Genomic DNA, 24,720 nt, shown 5'->3' with positions numbered 1-24,720 from the left:
CCCAGGTCCATTAGCACAGCAAGACCTAGGGGCTGCCAGCATGCACCACCCATGGAATGGGAACAATGGCAGCGCCTGGGGCTAAGGCTTGGCCCCAGCCTCCATCAGGCTCAGCCCCCGATAAAGAGAATGCAGGGGAGGGAGAGTACTGGTTGACAGCAACCCTTGCTCTGAGTGCTGTGGGTCAATACTGCCCTTTGTTCACGTGCTCTTTTCCCTCCATCAGTAAGTAGGGGAGGGATGGAGGAAACACGATCATGCTCCGTGCCTGCTCTACTTCCCTGTGGCCTCACCCAGGCTGCTGGACATGAGTGCTGGCCACCCATTCCCTTCAGCCCAGAGCCAAGGGCACTGCAGCAGCTGACTCTATCCCGTGAAGTCCCTCAACCAGGACTGAAGACCTCTTCCAGCCCAAGGGATGGTGGTAAGCTCCCACCACGTCATGGCTGCAATGAGAGAAAACAGAGCCGAGTGCCGTTTTATAGACTTTTATTTCCAAATCTGGCGCTTCCATGATACACTTTTACACAGCCAGAGAGGGAGCATGGCTATCTCCCTGCCCACAGGATTGGGATATGGAGACAGAACAAAAAGACTCAAAACAACAACCAAAACCAAATCCCCAAAGGAACAAACCCATACCCAAGGAGGGTGCTCCCAGAGCCCAGGTAACAGCACCACACTGGGACTGAGCCACAGCCCTGCAGGCTGCCCTGCTCCCTGCCTGGCCCTGTACCGCAGGCACAGCCGCCCCGATGCCATCAGCTCCACCGTGTCTTATTTATTTTTTGGCACTTGTCTCTTGCTCTCCATTTGGCACTAGCGGGCTGCGGTCCCCTTGCCCAAGCTGGAGAGAAAGGTGTAAACGAGCGGTCCCATAGGGTGTGTAAACATGTCAGCGGGGAGACGGGCCTGTGGAGCTGCTAAGCTCCGTGCCGGGAGCAGGCCCAAGGCCTTCCCCAACCCGAGACCTTGGCCTGCCTGGGCAGAGCCCTGGAGGACAGCAGCACAAATCCTCCCATGTAAACATCCCAGGCTGCGAGGCATGGCAGTGGGGTGGCAGTAAGGCAGTGAGCGCCACGGCCCTGGTGGCAACCAGGGACAGCTGAGCAGGGGCATGGCCTCTCTGGCTGGGCCAAGGGGAGTGTGTCAGCCCCCCGAGCCAGGGGCCCCGCTCCGAGTGTAGGCACAGAGGAGAGCCAGCTGGTGAGGGGATGGTGGGGGCCCTGGCTTAGCAGAGAAGCGTGCAGAGCAGCCTGAATTTCCAAAGGGATAAGTGCCATTTGTCTCTGTCTCCTGAAATCTAGGCTGTCCGGAGCAGGGGTTCTCTGCTGGCAGGGCCTGCATGCACAGAGTCTGCAAGGAACCAGCTAGAAACAACTTCTGCAGGCTATGCCAGAGCAAAAGACCAGAGAGTTCCTGCAGATGCTCATTGGCTGCTGGGCACCAAAACAGCCCAGCCTACCTTTGAGCTGCCCAAGCAGTGCCAGGGCCACCCAGCTCTGTGCCCGAAACCCTCTTGCCCCAAACCAGAGAGGGCTGAGGGAGGCTGGGCTGCAGGGCCAGCACAGCTGCAGGGCACTGAGGGATGCAGGACAGCAGGAGGACCCTGCTGAGACACCTGGGGAACTGTGGGGCAAGGAGCAGAGGGCCTGGCTGGGCACTCACTGCCTGCCTCAGGGAGGGGACTGAGTGAAGCTGGCAAAGCCATGAGGTCTGCTTAGCACTGTCCCTACAGTCCTCTAGCCCCTGGCACCCGAGGGAAGCCAGAGAAGGGCCACTGGCAGACAGACGCCCCAGGTCCTGGGAACAGACCATCCGCAAAAATAACCATAGAAATTTCTCTTCTCTCTGATTACAAAGATACAAAAAGGTAGAAAACCCTCCTCCACCCCCATGTCCTGGGCTCCATTTCTGTCCCCCTGCCCCTGCTCCACGCACACACACTCACACACACACACGCACACACACACATGTGCGCATCCCACGTAGAAATGGGTTGCAAAGGAAGAGTTCAGCCCCAGGGGTCTCAACACAACTCTCCCCTGAGCAGGCTCCTCCTATACCTCTCATCAGGCAGGCAAAGGGAGCAGAACGGCAGAGAGCCTGGAGGCTCCGGAGGTGGGTGGTTGGGTGCCAGCCCCTCAGCCCGGTGGGCAGGGAAGGCAGAGTTGGTTTTTGGGCCTCTGACCACCATCAGTTCTGCCCCTGCCCCTGGGGATGCCAAACCTTGGCTGGTAGTGTCTGGCTAGGCGAACGGCCCTGCCTCTTCTATCTCTCTTCTGGATGTCTTCAGCCCCTCAGGAATGGCCTTCGTTTCTCATTATTCTTCTCGGAGAAAAGAAAAGCAGCATTAAGACACAGCACCTCCCCTGGGCTCCAGCTGCACTCCCTACTGCCTCTTGGCTACACCATATGGGAACAGAAACCCATGCTATTGTGTCCAAATCCCTGAGTTCAGGGAAGAGGAAAGAGGGAACGGAACAGGGATGGATAGCAGCAGTGACAGTGGGATACGTGGCCCTCCCCTCCAAGCTGAACCCCTGAGAGAAGAAGCCAGGCAGACAGACAGTGCCCAAGACATGGCCAAGGAAGGGATACACTTACTCTGAGTCTGGCGACAACTCCGAAATGCTGTGAGAGGTGCTGGAGTGAGGCGTTGAGGGGCACATTCCAGTGGGTGTCAAGGTCTGCATGGCAGAAGGGTTGGCAGTGGTCTGGGGGCCTGAAGGCGTGCTGGAAGATTGCACCGAGGACAGGACAGAGGTGTTAAAAGAAGCAAGGATGGAAGATAGGATATCTAACTGTTCAGTGGAAGGATGCCTGCTGGGGATGACCTCCAGGTTCTCTCTAGAAGGCTGCCTCCTAGAGAGCGGTTCCAGGCTTTCCCTAGAAAGCTGTCTCCTAGAGAGACTCCCCAGATTCTCCTGCGAGGGCTGCCTGCTAGGCACTGTACCCAGAGGCTCTCTGGAATTTGATTTTCTGGAGAGAAAGTCCAGCTGCTCTCTTGAAGCTTGTCTAGATGATGCTAGTTGGTCCCTTGAAGGTTGTCTTCTAGAAAGCAAATCCAATTGTTCTCGAGAAGTATCTCGACTTGGCAATCTGTCTATGCGGTCTCTGGACCCTTGCCTACTTGGCAATGTATTTAGCCACTCTTTTGAGACCTCTCTTACCAGCCCACAGTCTAGCTGATCTCTGGACCCAAATCTGCAGGGTAAAGTTTCAAGATGGTCTCTGGAGCCCTGCCTCCGGGGCAGCGTGTTCCCATGATCTCTTTGACTGGCCCTAGGAGCAAGTAGATCCAAGCTTTCCCTCGACCCATGTCTGCTGGGGAGATTTTCTAGGTGTTCGGTAGACCCGTGCCTGCTGGGGATAGTGTCCAGCTCCTCCCTGGACCCGTGCCGGCTGGGCACTGTTTCCAAACACTCTCCTGAGTTGTTCCTGCTCAGCTGCTCCCGGGACATCTGTCTCCTCATCAGCATGTCGAGCTGTTCCCGAGATGAGTACCGACTGGCTGGCTGCGACAGGCTGCCAGCCCCGGAGTAGATCCTGCCGTAAGAGGCTGCAGGGACAGCCCTGTGACCCAGTGTGGAGGTCTTGTACCAGGACAGCTCGTTGGTCATCCTGCCGACAGATGGCAAGTCCTGCAGAGCTGGAGGGTACTGGAGGCGGTTCTTCAAAATCCCTACATCAGACAGAAAGAGAAGTCACATCTTTGCAGAGCAGTGAAAAAAGCTTGAGAGCTATGGGAGGTAAACCTCCCCAAGGACATGACAAAATAGATGCAACGCTGAGCCTCTGGGGCCACATCCACCAGGGACAGGCCAGGCTGCCCTCAGGCTGTTACCTTTTCTCTGCCGTTGTGTCTGGGTGAGGGAGTTCTCATCCCCACTCGTCAAGGCCAAGTCTGGCTGATTGTTGTTAGCCGCGTCCTTGTTGATGTCAAACCCCAGTTTCCGCTCAGAGCCCCACTTTTGTAGGGAGCAGGGGTGAACCTCACACTCGCCCAAAGCCGGCCAGTATGACATGAGGTCATTGCCATCCACATCTGGTGAAGGGGACACATCGGAGAAGGAGGAGAGAATTCTGTGAGGGGTAATGAAGCCATGGCAAGGCACACCCCTTCCCCCATGCCACCCCAAGGTAGCAGACCCCTGCCAAAGCCTACGGAACTTGCCTTTGGGAGCTGTGTTTGTGGGGTTGGTGAGGAGGCGCTCACTGTGTGCTGCACGCTTGAACTGGCGTGGGAAGCGGCCCCGCAGGCGCACATTCTCCTCACTTTCTGATGACGGGATGGAGAGGCTGCGTTCCTCATCCAGAGACAGGTCGCTGTCTGAGTCTGAGTCCTGGTCTGTACAGACATGGTGTGTGTTGGGGTGACGTTTGGAAAGAGAGTGGGTGAGGCTTATCATCAGTGCGAACAGGAAGGACAATTCTTGCCTCCTTCATTTTTAGTTCCCTGGAAACTAGTTATGCCCTTTCCCATCTGTCCAGGAGGAGGCTGTACTAACTGACAAAGCTGCTGACTCTTATTAGAAGCCTAGTTGGGAGTCACAGCCAAACACCAGTGGGAGGACATAGCCATGCAGTCACAGCCTACACAGGGAATGATTTAAGCCAGAGCTAATTCGGGATACCTCGGGTTAGACCCTAACCCAGGTGCTTACCTCCTCCAGCATCACGGTGGAACATAGCCACGTCGATGTCTGTGGGGCCAGCGTGACCCAGCAGGCTGTGATCCAGAGCTGAGCCCTGACGTGTTGTCATATTGTCTCTGAAAGACACAGGGTCCAAGCAGTGACACCAGCATGAGCTCTCGGCTCTGCCTGGGTGCTCTTGGCATCCTGCGCCGCTGCCTACCTGAGGTATCCCCGCTGGCTGGAGTGGGTGCGGGCAGAGCGCACGCTGCTCACCGATGAGATGGTGGAAGCCCCCAGGGTGATACGGATGAGCCCGCTCTCCTCAAACAGCGCCGTGTTGTTGTAGGTACTGGGGCCCTGATGAAGCAGGGAGAGAGGCATGGACTCTTAATGAGGTGCAGCACAGAAAAGGACCTTCCCCTCCCATGCCTCAGTGAAGAAGGGACATCCTCTCATCTCCCAGCAAGCAGCTAGTCCCCAGCTCTCCAGGTGCCCACTTACCTGCGTGCTCCGAGCAGCCTCCTCACTCTGCCCCTTCTTGCCAAGGCAGGCCAGCTTCCAGGCTTCTTGCACCTCCTCATTCAGCACACAAAAGAGGACCAGCACAGCCAGGCCCTGCAGGGAGAGAAGCCATGAGCATGACAGCTGCAGGGAGAGCCCCTCACAGCAGGTTGGCACTCTGCAGCAGGGACAGGAGGGGTTGGCAGTTGAGGGCTATAAACACAAGCCCCCAGGCCAGTGGTCACAGGAGAGGAAGGAAGGGCCAAGGTGTCCGTGAGGCAGGCAGTGCTTGAGGAGCGGCTGTCAGGGTCCCCTGCAGCACCATCAGCCCCACGTGGGTATCCTCAGCAAGGAGCCTTGGGGAAGCCAGGTGCCAACCCAGCAGCAGCACACAGGGCCTGGAGCAGCCAGCAAGGTCAGTACCTGGGTGCTGCACATCCCTTGCACCCTTCAGGTGCTCACAGTCTCTGCAAAGCCCCCCCGCAATTCTCAGGCTGGTTATGGGGCACAGAAATTACTTTTGCCCCGTGAGCTTGCCCTGGTGGAGGCCGGGCAATTACCTGGAGGCTGCAGAGGACAGTGTAGAGGTAGTGGAAAGCCAGGACACTGTTGTTGACAGCCAAGAGGCCAAAGAGCCAGGTAGCGCTAATAACTAGAAGCAGAACAAAGGAGCTCCGTAACGTCATGCTGGAGGGAGAGAGAGACAGACAGGCACACACACACACAGAGGTTAGCGCATGTTGTTAATCTACAGTTTAGTGCTTGCAGACAGAGATCCAGAGGGGAAGGTCTCCTCCTGCCCAGCCCTCCATTCTGCCCCACCAATGCTGCAGGCACATCTCAGCACAGCAGTGCTGCTCACTCCTGACTGCAGGCCCTTCCCTTCTGAAGCACACATGGCAAACACAGGGCACAAATGACACAGATCGTTTGGAGCCACAGAGAGCAGCTGAGCCAAGCTCCCAGAGGAGGATGAGTGGGGAATGGTTTCAGAAGGAGCATTTAGGAGAAGAAGCAGCAGGTGCTGAGAGTCAACGTGAGTAGATGTGAGGGATGGCTGTCAGGGCAGGTGGGGAAGAGGGACAGGCTGGCAGGGCAGCGTGGAGATAGGGAATTTTAGGAACAGTTAACACAGCCACCAGGTGGGAGAGGAGAGCGGCTGCAAGGCTGACAGATGCACTGAGCGGCACTCCACGATGGTGGAAGACGGAGGAATGATCACTGAAAATGCTGAAAACTAAGAGCTGCAGGAGCTCTGCTGGGAATTTGGCCACTAATACTCACAGAACCGATTTCTTCTTGGTCTCCTTTTGGCCTGGGGAACAGGACATCTTGGCCACAAGCAGGAACATCACCCCATTCATCTGAAAGCGTTGGCACTGATTAGAAGCCGTGCCAAAGGCTGGCTCTGACCTGATATCCCCAGGGCAGAGCATGAGCAGATTCCAGGTCCACCAGACCCATGTGAAGCTCCCCTCCTTGCCCCTTCACACCCAAGCTCTGGCCTCCCCCAGGTTTGGCTGGTGCCAGGAGGGACAGAAAGGGTCTCTAACAGAAGGAGTACAGAGAAAGGGGCAGGCAGTGGGCAGCCAGGGAAGGGGCAAGTGTCTGTGGTGCAGAGAAGGGAGGCAGGAGAGGGCTGTGGGTGAAACAGGACAGGGTTTTACCACAATGACGACAGTAATGGGGCCTGCAAAACTCCAGACCAGCTTATCATGAACGGAAATCCAGCAGAAGTCAGGGTTCCCGTAGCCCTCAGGATCCAGGCCAACAGCCAGCCCTGGTGAAAGAAGGGAGAGGACAGCTCCAGACCTAGCAGGTGCTCCATGCCTATTGAGGGAGCCATACAGACACACACTGAGGGATCAGTTTTCCCCAGAAGTCAAGACAACAGCCTGGGATACATGTTTTCAGCTGCACAACACAGCTTCCTTCCCCCCCCACCTGCACACCCTCTTCTAGGACCACACAAACAACCCAAATGGCTGGCTGTGGTCTCACATCCCACCAAGGTGACACCAGGGGCTCAGGAGGCTGCTGAGAACTGATGTTTTTGGCATGGCCACGGGACAAGCAAATCCTACCAGTGATGATGGCAGGCACTCCCCAGCCAATGGCATAGTAGAAACGCATGGCCCCAAAGTTGACATTGCGGGCTTCGGTCTGCATGCGATAGATGTGGAGGCCCTGGACGAAGAGCCAGGCGAAGGTGGAAAGGAAGAAGCAGTGGAGGAGGATGGCAATCACAGTGCAAAGAAACTGGGGAAACAAAAGCCATTCAGAGATAGCCCCACCACTAATTGCACCAGCCACACCTTCCCTCAAGCCCCATAGTATGCAGCCCACAGACCTGATTTTCAGTGCGGTTGATGCCCAAGAGGAAGAGCAGCTCAGAGAAGAAGAGAGTGACTGATATGTTGGAGTGAATGCCACGTGTGTTGGACTTGAGGCCTTTGAGGCAGGTCAGGAAGGAGAAGGTCAGCAGCAGGGCCACAAGGGAGAGAGACACCAAGGAGTAGGTGACAATTGCCAACGTCTCCAGGTCACCTTCTAGTTGCTGCAGCAGCAGAGAAACAAAGGCAAACGGCAGTGTTACAGGGAGACACGGGAAGCTCTCAAACTCTGTTTGTGCCCCACACAACCTGTTGCTGCATATCCTGATGGCTAACAAACCCCCACTACTGCCCACAGCCCTGCAGGCTGAGGTTACCTCTCGGTGTGAGCTGTCCATCAGAACCCCAAAGGTGCCAAACTGGGAACACTGGCAGTGGACGTGCGTGGTGTTTCGGTACACAAGATCACAGTCCCTGGCTGTCCAGAAGCCCGATGGGTTTGTCCTGTGGCCACCAAAAAGCAGATAGTATTCAGGGGAGAAGACATAGTGTTGTATGCGGAGGGAATTGCAAACAGCCCATTGGCGAGGCTTTTCTACCAGCACTCTCACAGCTGAAATACCAGAACCAGAACCCTGCTGGGACTCCACTGTGCCCTCCCAGCAGGAATTAATCCCCTGCAAGAGCTGGAAGCCCCTACATCTCAATGCTCTCCATTCAGAGCCCAGGAGACTCTGGGAACTAGGAGCTGGCCATGGAAAGCAGCTCAGAGCAAGCAGCTTGTGGCAGAACGGGGCCCAGTTCAACTCACGGGCTGGAGTGGTTCCACTGGACACAGAGAGGTTTGCTCCTGTTGGCCGTCTCCAGCAGGCGAAACTCCAGCACGAGAGGGGTGTCCAGGGGCCCCCGCAGGAAGGTGTGATTGCTGAACACAGACACACTCACAATGGGGGAGTTCATCACAGGATTCTTGGGGAGCCTGCAACAAGCAACAGAACTCTACCATCACCATGCCTGGGGGCTGCAGCCCTCCCTGGGGCGTCCCAAGGCCCTGTGCTGACATCTCGGAAGGAACAGTTCTACCCAACCCACACTAAGGGGTCAGGAAACAGGGAGCATAGTAATTCCATGGCACGGCACAGGCAGAGCACTGTAGGACCATCAGGCTGGGAACCAAACTGTGCCTACTGTACAGACTCTGTGGCTGCCAGTCCAGCCAGCCTCTTTCCATCACTGCTCAAGGAGGGTGAAGAGGAGGACGTACCTGACACTGCGACGATCCACCTGGTAGCGTGCAGGTAGCAGCCCCCCCAGCGTGCGGTACATGATGAGGATGATGACAGTGAGAGCAGGCTCAGGCTCTGGCAGTGCCTGCCTTGGAGAGGAGCTCTCCACGGTGTAGTTTCCTTCACCCCCAGCCACCGTGGGCAACGCCGTGGGGACAGCTGAGGCACAGAAGGGGATGGTAAGAACAGGCAAGGCTAGCACGCAGCATTCCCCAAACGACGCTCACCTTCCGCTTTTGGGGGGCTCAGCACTGACAGCGGCAGCACAACGTGGGTGTGGGGGTCCCAGGCAGGCTGGCCACGGAAGAGGCTGCTGCGGTAGCGAGGGTAGCGCCGACGGACGTGTGAGTGGTTCTCCATGCGGTCAATGCTCAGCACTGCAGAAGAATGAGGGAGTGAGAGGCATCTCTAAGGCAGCCATCTGGAGAGCACAGATTCCAGGTGGGTGATGCAGGCAAAGGGCCTGCAGGAGCTACAGGGAAAGTTCTCCTATGTTTGGGCCTGATGTGAGATTCAAGCATCCACAGCACTCCTTTCAAGTCCAGACCCTTGCCCTGTTGTAGGGGTTCAGCCCCCAGAACAGGGCGATGGAGGCGTGCTCTGCACAACCCCAGCCAGGCCCCACCACCAGCTGGCTCCTACTCACTGATGTTGGGGGTGACGACACCAACAGGGTTGAGGTAGGTGAGTTTCATGTTGCTGGCCAGTGTGCCCGAGTAGTCCCGCAGCTGCTCCATCAGGCTGGCACTGCCGTGCTCGCTGTGCGGCAGCATGGCCCAGTGCTCCCGGTTCTCAGGCGCCAGCACAGAGCTTCCTGCGCGCAACAGGTTCTGCATGGGACAGACAGCAGAGCATGCGGTGAGCCCTTGGGACACAGCCTGACCACTCACAGGCTGCTAGCACTGTGCCCTCTACCAAGTTTGCTGCACAAGCATAGTAGTTTCCCTTATGATGGACACCCATCTCAATGCTCATCAGCAAGCGTCCTGCAGAGACGTCTTCTTTGCACCACTCCATTAGGGATTAAGACCCCTCTTTCACTTTTCCTCCCCCGCATTGAGCAAACCTGGTGCTCTCTGCCTTTCCTCATCCCTCTCGTGCTCCAGCCTTGGCCATGCAAGTGGCCTCCAGCGGTATCACCTCTGGGGGTCAATGCCTGTACAGTACTGAGGAGCCCAGAGCTCCTGAAGCAGTCTTTGTGATATCCTCAGTCCCTAAATAGACCCAGGTGGCCGACAGAGCAGAGCAGCATCAGAAGGCACTCTAATTTAAGGAAAGCTCTCACCTCATTGAAGTGGGCATCCTGCGTGGCCGTCAGGCCAAAGCCATGCTGCTGGCTTTCAAAGGCCATCAGGCGGGACAGCAGGCGGTAGGTGATGTGCACATCATTGCCAAAATAGTGGTCCATGTGGTCTGTCACGGCCCGGAGGCGATGGGCCAACTTCTTGGCTTCAATCGTGTTGAGCTCAGTCTCATTCCTCTCCAAGCCCTCCAGCTGCCAGTGGGAAGAAAGGAGAGGATTAATTCATCAGCAGGTTCCTTCCTGGAGGGCATCACAGTTCCAAGGGATCGGGGTGTGGGGTGCTGCAAGTCCCACTGCAAGGCCCTCTCCTACACTAAGAGCCATGGAGAGCTGAACTCCTGGCTGTGAGCTCTAGTTCCTACAGCTCCTGCCTCATCAGGGCTGCAGAAGCAAGGGGGGGATTACCAGCATGGAGAGTTCCTTGAAGGCAGGTGAAGTACAGTTGAAGAGATCTGGCTCCAGCCAGCCCTTCTCCTCATCACAGTGTCTGATAGCTGAACCTGAAACCAGGAGGAAGAGCAAATCAGAGGGTGCAGGACATGGAGCTCTCCAGCTGCAACTCCCAGCAGAACTCTGCACCAGTTAACCCCAAAGAGCAACAGTAGTAAGCAACAGGAAGAGCCTGGTGCACCCCAGAGCCATCTTCCTGCTGTGCAGCACTGCAGCTGTTCCACACTTGGTCTGCACCTCCTCTGTGAGCTGCTGCCATGAGCTGGGTTCTAAGCATGGTTCACACAGCCTGCATAACACCAGACACCATTACATAGCAATGCAAGGGGGAGTGACCTGGTAAGGCTCTGGCTGGAGAAACCCCTGGTTCCTGGTGAGCTGTGCCTGTGTCCTTAGGGCACATATGATCCCAGTCTACAGAAGCCCAGACAACTCCAGGCTCTCCCTGACTGGCAGACTGCAACGTCTACTGAGGCTCTTCTATGTGTGAGAAAGTTGCTCCAGGAGTGCAATAGCAGGAGAACTTGCCCTGGAGATAGTGGTGCACTCCTAGAGTGCACCCTAGCCAGCACTGAGTACCAATCCCTGGCTGGGGCCCCAGCACTGTTGGACAGCAGCAGAGATACCAGAAGTGATAAGGGATCAGCTGTTAAGTACCACTCATACCAGGAGCATCACCATGCATGCTATTAGATGCACGAAGTGGGGTGATCCCAGTACCCAGGACCCTCCTGAGGAAAGCACTAGGGCAGAGGAGCTCACCCAGGCTCATGGTGGGAAGAAGTCAGCAGCATGCCCAGGGAGGGGTGAGGGAGCCTGCAGCAGATCCCAAGGCCCAGTGCCCATCACTATCCTTAGTTCCCAGCTGTCCATCCCAAATACCCTCACCCCAGCTGCATAAGCACAGAGACCAATGCCACTGCAGGTAGAAGCACAGAGAACAAAGCAACACCTGTGCTGCTGGCCTTCTCTCCAGCACAGAACAGGACAATGCCGCTATCTGTAGCCTGGCTCAGCTGTAGATCTGGGCAGAATCTGACCCTGGGATACCTGCACTTTGCCTGCCAGCCAGACAGCAGGACCTTGTGCTGAGCTTTGTGCATCAGCTCTGCCATTGCTCTCTCACACCAAGCATCTCCCTCCTTCTAGCCCACAACAGCTCCTTCCCCTCCCAGCCTAAGCAAGCAGGTGCCCGCCAGGACAGCCAGCACATGTCCCAGCCAGGGAGCAGAGCACAGTAGCCTTCCGTGCCACCCAGAGCCCATGCTGCAGGACAGTGGGTAGCAGGGACTGCATGCAGCTACAGCCAGCTCAGTGCTGTTAGTGTGCTGGGAGCAGGGAAGCAGTGAGTAGGAGCGGTGAGGCCAGGCAAAGCATTGAGGAGATACTCGGCAGCTCCAGAAGCAGCAGGAAAAGTGCAGGGGTGTGCAGGGTGCCAGGCAGGGAGCAGGGAAGGAAAACCATGTGGCGCAGCCCTTACAGCAGGGAAGGAAGGAAGTGGGAACAACCTTACCTGCACCCCTCAAACCTGAGCACGGATGGCGAGAGAACCAGGGAGAGAAGCGACAACAGTTAGGAGCCGAACCTGCCTCTTCCCAGGGCGAACGGCTGGAGAAGGACAGGGTTTGTATTGTCCCCTGGGGCTCAGCGTTGCCCTGCAGTCCCTCACATTCTGCTCACACCTCTGCCATCACCCAGGACGGCCTTCTCCAAGCGGGGCTGTGACTTCCACCCAAGGAACTCACCGAGTGGCACGCCATGCCCTGCTCCCTGCACAGCGCTCAGAAGGGGCCCAGCTGTGCAGCACCAGGTGCTATGTGTGCCCAGCTGTAGTGTCAGGTCTGACCCCAGCCTGGCTGAAACCGAGAGGTGACAGAGAGAAGCTGGGGATGGAGGCTGGGTGACAGCACCAACCCTACAGGGCCTCCCAGTCCTGCACCAGCCCCCCTCTGCTCACCCTCAGCTTGGTGCTTTCTTCTCCATTTTCTACCTCCCAGCCCTCCAGACCAGCTAAATGGGACTGAGACAGCTTGGGGTGACCTTGCTGGGGCTGCGACAGCTCCTGCACAACAGTGAGATTCTCCCAACCCTACGGCACCCCTAACTCACCCAAAGAGCCTTTGGGACACAGCACCACAGCCGAGAAGCCAAACTTGGTCTGAGGCCACCACACGCCTGCTTTCAGGCTTTTGGGACATCCATCATAGAGCACTGCAGAGACAAGCACCCCAAGGACCAGTCACAGTGGGCAGCTCACACCACGCCCCATGGTGCCGGTGCCATGCCACCTCCCCACTCACCCTTGCAGCCACTGGGTGTCACCTCGGCAAAGGGGCTGTCACAGCTGTTGCACTGGCGGCCGATGACTCCAGGCCTGCAATGGCACCTGCCGGTCTCCTTGTCACAGGAGCGCGAGGAGGAGCCCACTGGGTAGCAGTCACAAGGCAGGCAGGTGTCACTGCCTTTGGGGCGGTAGTGGAAGTCCTGCAGGGAGATGGGGACGGCCATCAGACAGCCCGTGGGGACAGCAGGTGCCTGGGAGCCATGTGAGTGGGAGCTGAAAAGGGTCTTGCTCTCCTCTCTGGGTGCTCATCAGAGACTCATACAGAGATCCTCATTTGCAAGCATTCTACCGTCCCTACTGTCACCTTGCTGGGCCAGAAGGGCCACAGACAGGAGGTGGGCAAGGAACAGTCACAGAAAGCAGCACCTCAGCAGCTGCCAGCCCTGAGGAGTGGACAAGAATCATCAAGGACAAAGAGGGTTCCAGGGATGCAGGTGAGCCACGGCCCCTCACCTTGCAGTGGCACTGCCCATTGGTTTTATTGCAGTCAGGGTCAAAGCCCTTGCTCACATCGCAGTTGCACGGCCCACAGGAGGGGTTCCCCCACCAGCCCTTCGGACACTGCTGGTCCATCCTAGGAGAGAAACACCTCCAGTGTTACACCAACCCAATTTCCTGGGCCTTCTGCCACCAGCCCGCCTGCCCAGCAGCTTCAAAGAGCAGGGTAGCAGCAAGGTGTCACACAGCTGGGATGGGAGAACAGCACAGAGCCAGGCACTGGAGGCCATGGCCCTGCCGTGTGCCACACATCTCACCTGTGCTCGCAGTACTGCCCAAAAAAGTTCCCTCCGCACTCACACACGTAGCCCAGAGGTGAGCCCGGCTTGCGGCGACACACCGACTTGTTCTTGCAGGGGTTGAGGTGACATGCATCCACACATTCTCCTCCATAGTACCCTGAGGTGTGGACACAGCAGAACGTGAAGAAAGAACCTTTCCTCAGGAGGGATCAGAGCACCCCGGAGTGGATCTCGGGAGGCTCAGGAGGGATTCTGCCCTCCACCAAATCTAATACATGTCTGGCAGGGATTTCTAGGCACACAACTAGCCCAAGGGAAGGGCAGACTGTGGGAGTCACAGGGCAGAGAAGTCTTCTCACTCTAAGCGAGAAGAGCAATGGGGTGGCAGAGTGCTGCATGCCCTACCTGGCTGGCAGACACAGGAGTAGCTCTGCCACTCATCCTTGCAGATGCTATTGGCTGGGCAGGGGCTGGAGTCGCAAGGGCTGGGCACGCTGCAGCCAGGCTCCACCCGCAGGGCATGGCTGGGCTTGGGCAGCACGGTCCCGGTGATGCTGTCACCCAGTCGCACCCCCTGAAGCGCAGGAAAAAAGTTGAAGGGAAGAGCCAGGAAAAACACATAACACTTCAGTCTGCCCAGCCCCTACAAACCCCAGGGATGGCACCCTTCCCATCATCCCTGCCACACTGACTAAAGGCTGCCCCTGCAGCACCTCCAACTCCCAAATGCTCAGAGGGAGCACATCTGCAGCAGCACGGACACTGGCAACAGCTGCCAGCCCACATTTCCACCTCTCTCCACAGCAGATCCCCCTGGACAAGGAAGGCTTAAAGCAGTGGACTCACCTGTATGCAGCCCCTCAGCCCATTCTGCACCTCGCCAGAGCCCGGGACTCCACCCACATGCAGGTGTTTCACCTTCAGGCCATGCAGTTCATTTCCAACAACCACTGTGTCCTGCAGAACATACAGAGGGGTAACACGGTGCAACTGCCATCACACCTGAGGGTGTAGGCAAAGGTTCCCCCACAGTTCCTATCCCAGAGCCAGAGTCTCATGCAGCACTCACCTGGTAAAGCCCAAAATCCAGCATGATGGTGATGACGTAGCGTGAGTCCCGCCCACTGCGGACATCCCTCAGCTCCAGCTGGAGGTCGTGCCAACGCCCATCATTCAGCTGCAGCTGGTCCAGCACAAGGCTGGTGCTGCGCCCTGAGCCCCGGCTCACCATGAAGGAGAGCAGGCCTCCAGATAACTGCAGAGAGAGAACAGCAATGGCAGCAGTGAGCGAGGTCCTGACCTACTTTGGCTGCCTCCAACCAACCCTCCCTGAGAGCTCTGAGCACAGGGAGGGAAACCCAGTCCTCTGTGTGGCCCTACCTGGCACAGCAGGGTGGTGTACTGGCCAGCGTGGGCCTGCAGAAGCACACCGTCCATCTGGCGGGTCCGAAACGCCAGCCCCAAGTACCATGGCACTGAGATCTTCGTGTCTGCCTTGAAGTCCCAGCTCAGGACACTGTTGCCCTGGAAATAGTGGGCGTGGTGCATGGCTGGAAAGGAAAGCGGAGATGAGGAAAAGGGATGGGGACCACCTGTTTCTGCCCTGGGGCGTTTCCTCATGCAATTCCTCCATTTTCCAGGCACTGGTGATTCTAGAGCAGCAGATGCAGTGATGACAGAGCCAGCTCATCTCACCTGCACCCCCCTCGCGCACGCCCAGCAGCTCACTCACCATGGCGGCAGTCCTTGCCCCCGAAGCCCACAGGACAGAGGCAGGAATAGGTCCCCCAGCTGACTGAGCAGGTGCCGCCGTTCTTACAGGGGCTGGAGTCACAGAAGCTGTGCTTGGCGTGGCAGCCTGAAGGTACCCAAATCACCCACATCAGCTTCAACCCACCTGTCACCTCCCTCCAGCCCACAGGGCAGGCACTGCTGGCACCCAGTCCTTCCCTGCTGCTGGTGCAGGGAGATCTGGGGCTGGTCCCAGGGCAGGGGTGGGCAGAGGCATGGGTACCTGCAGTGGTTCCGTTGTTGGCAATGTAGGAGGCCAGGTCAATGCGTTTGTTGTCGATGTACAGGTCTCTCATGCATCCTACAAAGTCCCGGTGAGAAACAGGGAAGTTTTCTGGCAGGTTAGGGACTCCTCCGAGGAGCAAGGGACCTGTGAGGTCCAAGGACCTGTGAGGAGAGAAGCCCTGTGACCTCTAGATGGCCAGGCTGGGAAGCTGACATCCAGAGGTGACACCTGGAGTCAAGATATCTCAGGTGTGAAGGACAGGCTCCACTGGGGACACAGGTGCCCCGCTCCTCTCCCCACCGCAGGGCACTCCAGTGAGGAACTTACTTCTTGGAGCTAGTCTGCACTCCTTCTGCAGCACACGAGTAGTTCCCAATCTCACTGCCAAACTGCAGGGCCACAGAGGCATCGCATTCATCCACTGTCAGGATGGCCACCTTGTCCTTGGAAGGGCCCTGAACCACTCCCAGGGCGCTGACCTTGGGCTGAAAGCAAAGACACAGTGTCAGCAGCACATGTCCCCCCAGATCCAAACACCTCACAGCTCACCCTACAGCAAGAGAAGGGCAGGGAGCCTGGCACCACTGCACTGGGCACAGGAGCGCCCAGGACACCTCCCTAGCACAGGAAGCCGTTTGAGGTGAGTATAGATGGCCTTATGGGGACAAAGACCTGGTGCACAGTGGGGCACAATACCTTGTTGTAGTAGCGGAGCTGCAGCGTGTGCCACTGCCCATCGCTCACACCCCCAGGCAGGTATGGGCTCACCACTGTACTGGACTCCCCTGCAGGGACAGAGATAAATGCTGCAGGAAGCTGGACATGCAGTGGCAATGTGATCAATAGGACAATCAACACCCATCCAGGAGGGTCCTCAACTCCAAATCAACCCGTGGCCAGGCAGGAGGTGAACTCAAGGTGACCAACAGCTGCAGGAACCCCCCTTGCAGCTCCCATGGCCCAAATCCCACAGTAGGTAGGGCCAAGCCTACCTGTGGAGTACTTCAGCTGGACCTGCCCCTGGATGATCTCCACCGCCAAGAAGTCGTGCCGCTCGTTCAGGCGCCCATTGTACAGCAGGAGGCCACCAGGCTCCACCGTGCTGAACCTGGGCAGGGAATCAGTGGGAACACTGGGTGCGTGCAGGGAGCATGCAGCAGCACCCAGCGTGGGGACAGGGAGAGGGGACAGGAGGTCCAGAGGGCCACCAGCAGAGGAGGAAGAGAACTCACGAGAGGGAGAGGGTGAGGTGGAAGCGCTGGCGTAGGCCCCGGAACATGACAAAGGAGCGGGGTGGGAAGGAGCGCGTGGACAGCTCGCAGAAGGGGGTCTCGAAGCCGCCCGCTGGGCACTGGCAGCGGAAGCCCCCATCGGCACCATTGGTGCAGGTGCCCCCATTGCGGCACACGCCGGGCTGGCAGTGCCCCGAGTGGCTGTCCACCTCGCAGTTCTCACCTGTGGGAGACAGAATGGGGAGTCTGGGACGTGTGCCCTCAGCTGCTCCTCACCCATGGCACCAGGAGCTCCCTAGCCCTGCAGGTGGACGCAGGCACTTGGGTCAAGTAGAGAGGAACCCAGCCGGGTGAGGACACCGACCATCTTGAACCCTGCTCACCTCCAGTGGAGGCCTGGGAATTCCTCCCCGCTTCCTCAGTGCCCACAGCTGACCTCAGGGCCAGTTCATGAGATTTACCTGGCCTCTCTTCAGCTGGCTCTGCTCACCCAAAGGCCCTGGCGAGGCTCACAGCAGCACAGTAACCAATTGCTCAGACCTATGCCCCAGGCCCAGGTTGCTCACACACAAGGAGGAGGATGTGGAGACAGCATGAAGTGACAGTGAAACGAGCTCATTAACCCTTCTGCTAATGGCTGTTCACGCTTCAAATGCCAGGGGTTAATTACCACTGACTCCGCTTATCTCACCAGGAGCCGAGCAGCTCTGAGGCAACCATCTGCTGCCGCACTCCCCTGCCTTCCTCGTAGCCACAGGCCACCTTCTCTCACCCCATGCTGACAGTGGCTGGGCACAGGTCTCCATGGCCTGGTGGGGCCTAGTGTGGCTGCGAGGCACTGGGGGGAGAATCCCAGGGGCCAGGATGGATCCTGCCCAGTGGGACAGCAGGGCCTCCCTGTCCATGCTCAGTGAAGAGGCTGAGGCCTCCCATCGTGTTAGTGCGGCACCGGCTTAAAACTGTGCTTTGAATGGTCCTGGAGCCCATGGGAGGAGAACAGTTGGGGAGCCCCTGGCTGGCACTCACCACTGAAGTGCTGGCGGCATACACAGGTGTAGCCGCCCTCCTTGCGTGTGCAGGTCCCTCCGTGCAGGCAGGGGTTGGAATAGCACAGGTTGATCTCCGTCTCGCAGTAGTCGCCAGTGAAGCCCTGCGGGCAGCGGCACCTCAGGCCAGTGATGGGGTGGATGGGGCGGAACAGAGTGGACGGGGAGGCAATGAAGGGCGCAGAGCTGTCGAACTTGAGGACAGAGATACACTTCATGTAGTTCTGGCAGGGCTCCCGCAGGCAGACGTTATCATCAAAGGGCAGCACCTCCAGCATGGAAGCTCCCGTCAGCGCCATGCGCTTCATGTACAGCTGCTCCTGCAGCTCCTCCGAGCTGAAGTAGTGCCCACCCCGCGGTGCCAGGGCCGAGAAGCTGACGTTGAGCACTGTGCCACCCACGTCTGTGTCGTTCTGGATGTTGAAGATGAAGACATCCTCCTTGGGTGTCGCAAGCACGGTGGCCACCCCTTCGAGGAAGGTGGCCAGCAGCGGGGAGAGGAAGCGCTCCTGCCACATGTTCTCCAGGCGCACTGTGATGCTGTTGGCCAGCATGTCCTCTGTGATGATGATCACCCGCAGGACACACTGGGCTGTCACGCTGTGGATGCCGTCTGCGGGACAGAACAGAGATGTGCTGCAGGTCTCCTCCCTCCTGGTTCAGCGTATGAATACAGTGTGCTGCATTCTTGGCTAAGAAACTTTGAAGCTGTAGCCCAAGGAGTTATCTGGGTGTTACCTGCCCCAGGCTCTCCTCTGAGATAACCTCCAGGTTCCCTCCTCATTCTGATCTGGGCAGCCAACTGAGCTCTCACAACAGGGATGCTGCTGAGCAGCAGGCAGAAGGCAGCCCCAGCAGGAGGCTGGAAAAACATTGGAGCCAGTGCCAGCACCCGGAGTGCTTCACTCCCTCACTGTCCCCCTCTGTGCTGCCCTTATCCACACTCTCTTCCTGCCATCTTTTTCCTCTCTCCTCCAGGGCCTTCAAGGCTTTTGTGCTGGTCTCCCTGCTTCCCCTTTCTCACCATCTGCTCCACATCCCTTCTTCTCCAGGCCCATTCCGGTTTGTTTAATTCTCTTTCATCTATATTTTTCTTGGAAACCATCTCCCCGTCCCTCAGGGCCTCACCCACACCCACATCCACACCACGTGAACCACCTCCAAGGCAGCACAATGTGCTCTCCTTTGTGGCCCCAGAAGCATCTAGTGAGGCCCACCAGGAACCCCACTAACCTGGCAAAAAGCAGCAACCCATCTCCCAAGTCATTCACACCATCCCAACATCATCAGTCCCACACATCAGCAGCACAGGGTGATCACCCATGGCTCCATCTCCCACTCCACATTCACCAAGCCCCAAACCCAGTTTCTTTGGAAACTCTACTCTCCATCATCATCACCACCCCAAGACACAATTTGAACTAGCATTTCTCAGCAGGAACACCTTCTATAAGGTTCAGTCCCCACCCTGCAGCCAAGGCCACCTCCTTGTCAGCTCCATGCAAGAGGAAGCAGATGGTTGGAAGAATGACTCTCTGTAAATGAAAGGGGAATAAAAAGAAGAAGAAGAAGAAGAAAAAAAGAAAGCTATCAAAAGAAAACCCAAAGCTGGCTGGAGGCACTGACCCCCATGGGAGGTATTTTAATCACAAATGCTTAGCCTTCCTGATTAAATCCTGTGGCTGCCAGAGCTGGTGCCTGGTGAATATTCATGCAGCAGTAAGAGGTACCCCAAAACATGCCTGCAGGACAAGGAGAAAGGCCTGAGGCTCTAACCCCAGTGCTGGGCAGTGTCAGGTCAGCACAGCTGCAATTCCCAGAGTGACACCTACCAGCTTCAAAAGCAGCACAGCCAGGGCCAGACCCCTCCCTGTTCTCCTCTCTGCTCCCAAGCCTCCTGTGAAGCACTCACCCCAGGGACTTTGGTGTCCTGTCACCAACATGGAGCACTCAGGCTTTCAACCACTCCTTCATCCTACAGGCTAGGAGGCCACCGGAGGCTGTTTTGTGAGCCCCATTGCCATGTCTGGTTGCCATCGGCATGGCATGGCCAAGCCTCACTAAAGCCCTAAAGGGCTTTTGCAGAACTCTCTCTCAGAAGTAAATCATAATTCCCGAGACAGCACTATGAATGTCGTTCTCCCAGCATCAATAAAGACAGGGACTGAAGCATAATAACCAAGAAGACGCCAGACCCTAACCAGGAATGGAATCCCACGTTTCTCACCACAAGGCATGGTCAGCTCCTCCAGCTATACAGGACCTAAGAGGGGAGGAGGTTCCTGAGACAGGGCTCCTGAAGAGAGAAGCGATACAAGTTGCAAAAGAGAAAGGCAGCCCTGGGACTCGTGCCTGACTTGAGAAGAAGGCCGAGCTCAGCCCCAGGAATGACAGCGGCTGGGGGCCAGCAGCCATTTCTAGCACTCACAGTGCCCACGTGGCTGCGAGGAGCTGTCCGTGGTGCTGAGCCCGGTGGGTCCCCCAGAAAGGCGCTGGTTTGCGGTGGCCGCCCTGTCCCTGTGAGCCCCCAAGCGCAGTGGCACTCAGCTACGAGCTCTTGTTGCCCTCCTTCAAGAGGAACGAGCTGGGCTGGGGAAGACAATGCAGCCCTGGAGCTGCACGGCTCCGGCACCGGGGGCAGACAGGGCTGTCGCTGGAAGCCTGAACAATGAAGAAGGGAGAAACAAGCCAGCTCTCCGCAGCTCTGTCAGAGCCAACAAAGGCCTGCTTCCCATTGCATTGCTGTCCCACCCCCCCCTCCACTGCACGGCTCTTCCCCCTCCATCCTCCCCTCCACCAGCACACCTCTCCTATTCTCCCATCCTGCTAGAAGATGACGACACACTAATTGCAGGGGCCCTCTCGCTGCCAGGCAGCTCAGTGCAGGACTTTGCAATGTGATTTTCTCCTGCCTTTGTGAGGGGTTAAGTGTGCAAGGAGGCAGGGCTTGCAGAAACACACTGGGAAAGAAGCTGAAAAGGTCAAAACCAGCCCCCACCTCCAGCAACCAGTATGTGTGTGTGGGGCCAGTCAGCCCTGCAGCTACAATTAGTCCCCAAAGAGACTAATTCCACCGATGGCTAGAGCTGGCCATGCCCTGAACAGGTTTGCTAGAGCCATCACTCCATCTTTTGAACTAATTTTTCCTCCTGGAAAAGAAAGAGGGTGGGAAGGGTGTCAGTTGGTAGTCAGGGGAGAATTGCAATTTAAAGCACAGTTCTCAGGAGTGCTTTGTGATTCACTGTTTGGGCCCTCCAAAGAGAGCTCCTGCCCTCCCTTCCCCGGAGCAGCTCCTGGTTTCAGCACTGGATGGATGGATGGATGGATGGATGCCTCCATTTCAGACGATGCATCCACAAGCAAAGAAAGGCTTGCAGTGCCAGCAAAGCTCAGGCAGCTCCACACACAGACACTGCCTCACACTCAGACAAGCCCTGGGTTGATCTATGCCCCATCCCCTCCTAGGCAGAGGTGACCGTTATGCTTCCCCTAACCATTCCAGGGACCCACCACCAGCATCTGCATTTGGATACTCCAGCAACACAATGCGAGTTTTAAACACCTCTCTCCAAAGTCCATTACAGTCATTACATGCAATGCGAAGTTGACTTCAGAACAGAGACCCCAAAATTTAGAAGCCACAGCCATCAATAGATGCCATGGCCAGAACCCAGACCTGAATTGTGTGCTTACTGGTAACCTCCAGCAGTCCAGCCCATCTCTCTCCAGTGCAGCTAGGAAATGCATCCACTCCTGGTGAGGAGAACTCGCTTGGGGCTTGGAGTAGAGTGGCCAGCTTGGCCACCCCAGGAACACACTGTTTGCTTGGCCAGCACCCCAGGGCATACATCACTGCTTCACTGGTGACAGCATCTCCAAAGGTGTCTTATTGGTAGCTAGATGAGATCCTCACAGCTGAGTAACGATGCTTTGTTCTTTCACACCACCAGTGATCTTAGCCCCTTTGCAAAACGCTCTCCTTTCCATGCAACCCTTTCCATGATTCCCAGACCCTTCAGCATTTCCCAATTTGAAATAACTCCCCATCCAAACCTTGTCGCCAGTCCCAGCCCCCACAGATTCACAATGGGCTGCCATGCAAAGGGGGATCGTGCAAAGTCCCCCAGGGGATAACACCCCAAATCATGCATTTAAAGGTTTTCACACCTACCTGTGACAGTCACCAGCATGGAAGCCACGAGTGGACGATTGTTGTCCAGCTTACGGCTCAGCCTCAGCTCCCCGCTCGACTGATTTACAATCAACAAGTGCAGTTCATTTCCCCGTTCAAACGTGTAGAAGAGGCGGTCAGACACATCTGGATCATATGCTGGAACCTTCCCTATGACTCCAGAGGGAAAGGTATTGGATTTATTGGACACATAGTTATTGAATAGGATCTGGAAGTTCTTGAGAACAGGGCTGTTGTCGTTCTGGTCAATGAGTTTGATGTGTACCGTGGCTCTGCTGACCAAAGGGGCAGAGGTGGCCTGCACTACAATCACATACTCTGGTTTTGTCTCATAATCCAGGTCTATCAAAGCCGTGAGCTCTCCAGAGAAGATGTCCATCTGGAATATCTCGGGGATGTTGCCTTCCACAATTTGATACATTATCTGGGCGTTGGGTCCCTCATCTGGGTCGATGGCTGTGATTTGAGCCACAACAGAGCCTACAATGCTGTTCTCTTTTACCAAGACCTCAAACTCCTCAGCTGGAAAGACAGGGGCATTGTCGTTCACATCCTGAATGGTCACTTGGATATGGACAGGAGTTCGCTGAGCAGGGATGCCCCTGTCCACAGCATAAGCTGTCAACTCATAGACTGGGACATTCTCCCGGTCCAGCCTGCGGACAGTGCGAATGATCCCCGAGGTGGGTTCTATGGTGAAGTCTCCATCCCCATCCTCCCCATTCTGGAAGGTGTACTGTACTCTCCCATTGGTGTGAGCATCCCGGTCGGTGGCAGAGATCTGGAGCACACTGGTGAAAGGAGGTGCATCCTCAGAGATCACACCCTGGTAATGAGTGCTGACAAACTGGGGCGCATTATCATTAACATCATTCACCATTATTTCAACGTAGGTAGTGTCTGCTTTCTGGGGGATCCCATTGTCTTTGGCTGTGATAGCCAATGTGTAGGTGACCTGGTCCTCATAATCCAGTTCTGCCTGGAGAGTGATGGCCCCAGAGTCTGGATCGATGCGAAACTGAGGGACGTTGTCTTCTAGGTAGTACGTGATGCGAGCGTTTTCCCCCACGTCATCATCTGTGGCACTGATCACCACCACAGTGCTGCCCACGGGCCGGTCCTCATTGATGCTCACAGAGTAGTGCGCACTCTGGAATACTGGCCTGTGCGTGTTGGCATCAGTGATGTTGATGTGCACATGACAGTTGTCACGCAGCGTGCGGTCGGAGGCCGTCACAGTGAGCACGTAGCGCCGCTCTTGCTTGTAGTCCAGCGGCAGGGACAGAGTGATGATCCCCACTCCGCCCTGCGTGCTGATAGCAAAGCGGTTCCGCGTGTTGCCTCCTGTGATCTGGTAAGTAATGGCACTATTCACGTCCCGATCGATTGCTGTGACACTAAGGACGCTGGTCCCCACAGCCGCATCCTCATTCAGGCGAATAAAGTACTCCTTCTGGGTGAACTCGGGGCGATTGTCGTTGACATCCATGACTGTAATGGTGACGCTGGCAGAGGCAGATAATGATGGAGAGCCATGATCACGAGCCTCCACTCCAAAAAAATAGTGCTCTACCAACTCCCGGTCCAAAGGCCCACTGACCGTGATCCATCCCGTGGCACTGTTCACCACAAAGGGTGTGTCGGCCGAGACCCCGGTCAGCTTGTACTCCAGACGTGCATTCTCGCCATAGTCTGCATCCACAGCCTGGATGTGGATGACGGAATGGCCGAGAGGCGCATTCTCCAGAACAGAGATTTGGAAAGGGGTGCTGACAAAGATGGGGGCATGGTCGTTGATATCCACCACCTGGATGCTGGCCATGCCGGTGTTGTTGGAGAGCGGCGGGCGCCCTGCGTCCTGTGCCCGGATCCTCAGGGCATACTCGCGCTCCACCTCAAAGTCCAGCGGGGCAACCACCTGGATCTCCCCAGTGACGCTGTCGATAGAGAACTGGCCCCGGCTGTTGCCACTGATGATGTTGTAGTGGACGAGCGCGTTGTTGTCCTTGTCCAAATCGGTGGCAGTGACGCGCAGGATTTCGGTGTGCGGCCGTATGTCCTCCCTCACCTGGACGATGTAGCGCTTCTCGCTGAACTGCGGCGTGTTATCATTCTCATCGAGCACCGTGATGTACACCTTGACGGTGGCAGAGCGAGGTCCCGGTTCCCTGCCCTGATCGTTGGCTTCCACCACTAAGGAGTACCTCTCCATCTTCTCCCTGTCCACCGGCCCGCTGGTGGTGATGAGCCCGGAGCGCGGGTCGATCTCAAAGACGGCGTGGGCCGCCCTCTCATTGACGAAGCGGTAGCGGATGTTGGCGTTGGGCGGCGAATCGACGTCGGTGGCGCGCAGCTGCAAGATGGGGTAACCCTCTTCCACGTTCTCTCGGATGGTCTCCCGGTACTCGCCCTGCTCAAACACCGGGTCGTGGTCATTGCGGTCGGCCACCGCGATGGCCACCATGGTGGTGGCAGACAGCCGGGGCGCCCCGTGGTCGGCGGCCGTCACTCGGAAGTAGTGCAGCTCCATGCTCTCGCGGTCGAGGGCTTGGGTGGTGGTGATGAGCCCGGCGTGAGGGTCGATGCTGAAGAGCTCCAGCGAGCGGCTGTTCATCAGCGCGTCCATGGAGTACACC

The 24,720-nt window shown here is 57.0% G+C and overlaps 1 protein-coding gene across 1 annotated transcript; it reads right to left on the bottom strand.

Annotated features, from left to right (window-relative positions):
* Positions 1–472: 472 nt before the first annotated feature.
* Positions 473–24,719, bottom strand: CELSR3 (cadherin EGF LAG seven-pass G-type receptor 3; the record flags this gene model as incomplete). Its single annotated transcript, XM_010718523.2, has 35 exons — positions 473–2,328; positions 2,608–3,685; positions 3,848–4,048; positions 4,178–4,351; positions 4,668–4,774; positions 4,861–4,997; positions 5,142–5,255; positions 5,702–5,828; positions 6,426–6,505; positions 6,809–6,921; positions 7,226–7,400; positions 7,492–7,698; positions 7,852–7,978; positions 8,286–8,453; positions 8,739–8,919; positions 8,988–9,137; positions 9,407–9,590; positions 10,046–10,255; positions 10,469–10,563; positions 12,623–12,724; positions 12,814–12,997; positions 13,311–13,431; positions 13,613–13,754; positions 14,003–14,171; positions 14,444–14,554; positions 14,667–14,852; positions 14,978–15,147; positions 15,330–15,455; positions 15,612–15,775; positions 15,942–16,099; positions 16,311–16,399; positions 16,607–16,722; positions 16,847–17,069; positions 17,873–18,505; positions 22,064–24,719. Coding segments are annotated over 35 exons (9,006 nt in total), but the record flags the coding sequence as incomplete, so codon positions are not given.
* Between the last annotated feature and the right edge of the window lies 1 nt (position 24,720).

Source organism: Meleagris gallopavo, chromosome 14, assembly GCF_000146605.3.
Source record: "Meleagris gallopavo isolate NT-WF06-2002-E0010 breed Aviagen turkey brand Nicholas breeding stock chromosome 14, Turkey_5.1, whole genome shotgun sequence".
NCBI classification, from domain to species: Eukaryota; Metazoa; Chordata; class Aves; order Galliformes; family Phasianidae; genus Meleagris; species Meleagris gallopavo.
The sequence above is the reverse complement of the archived record's forward strand: the minus strand, read 5'-3'. Positions and strand labels throughout refer to the sequence as shown.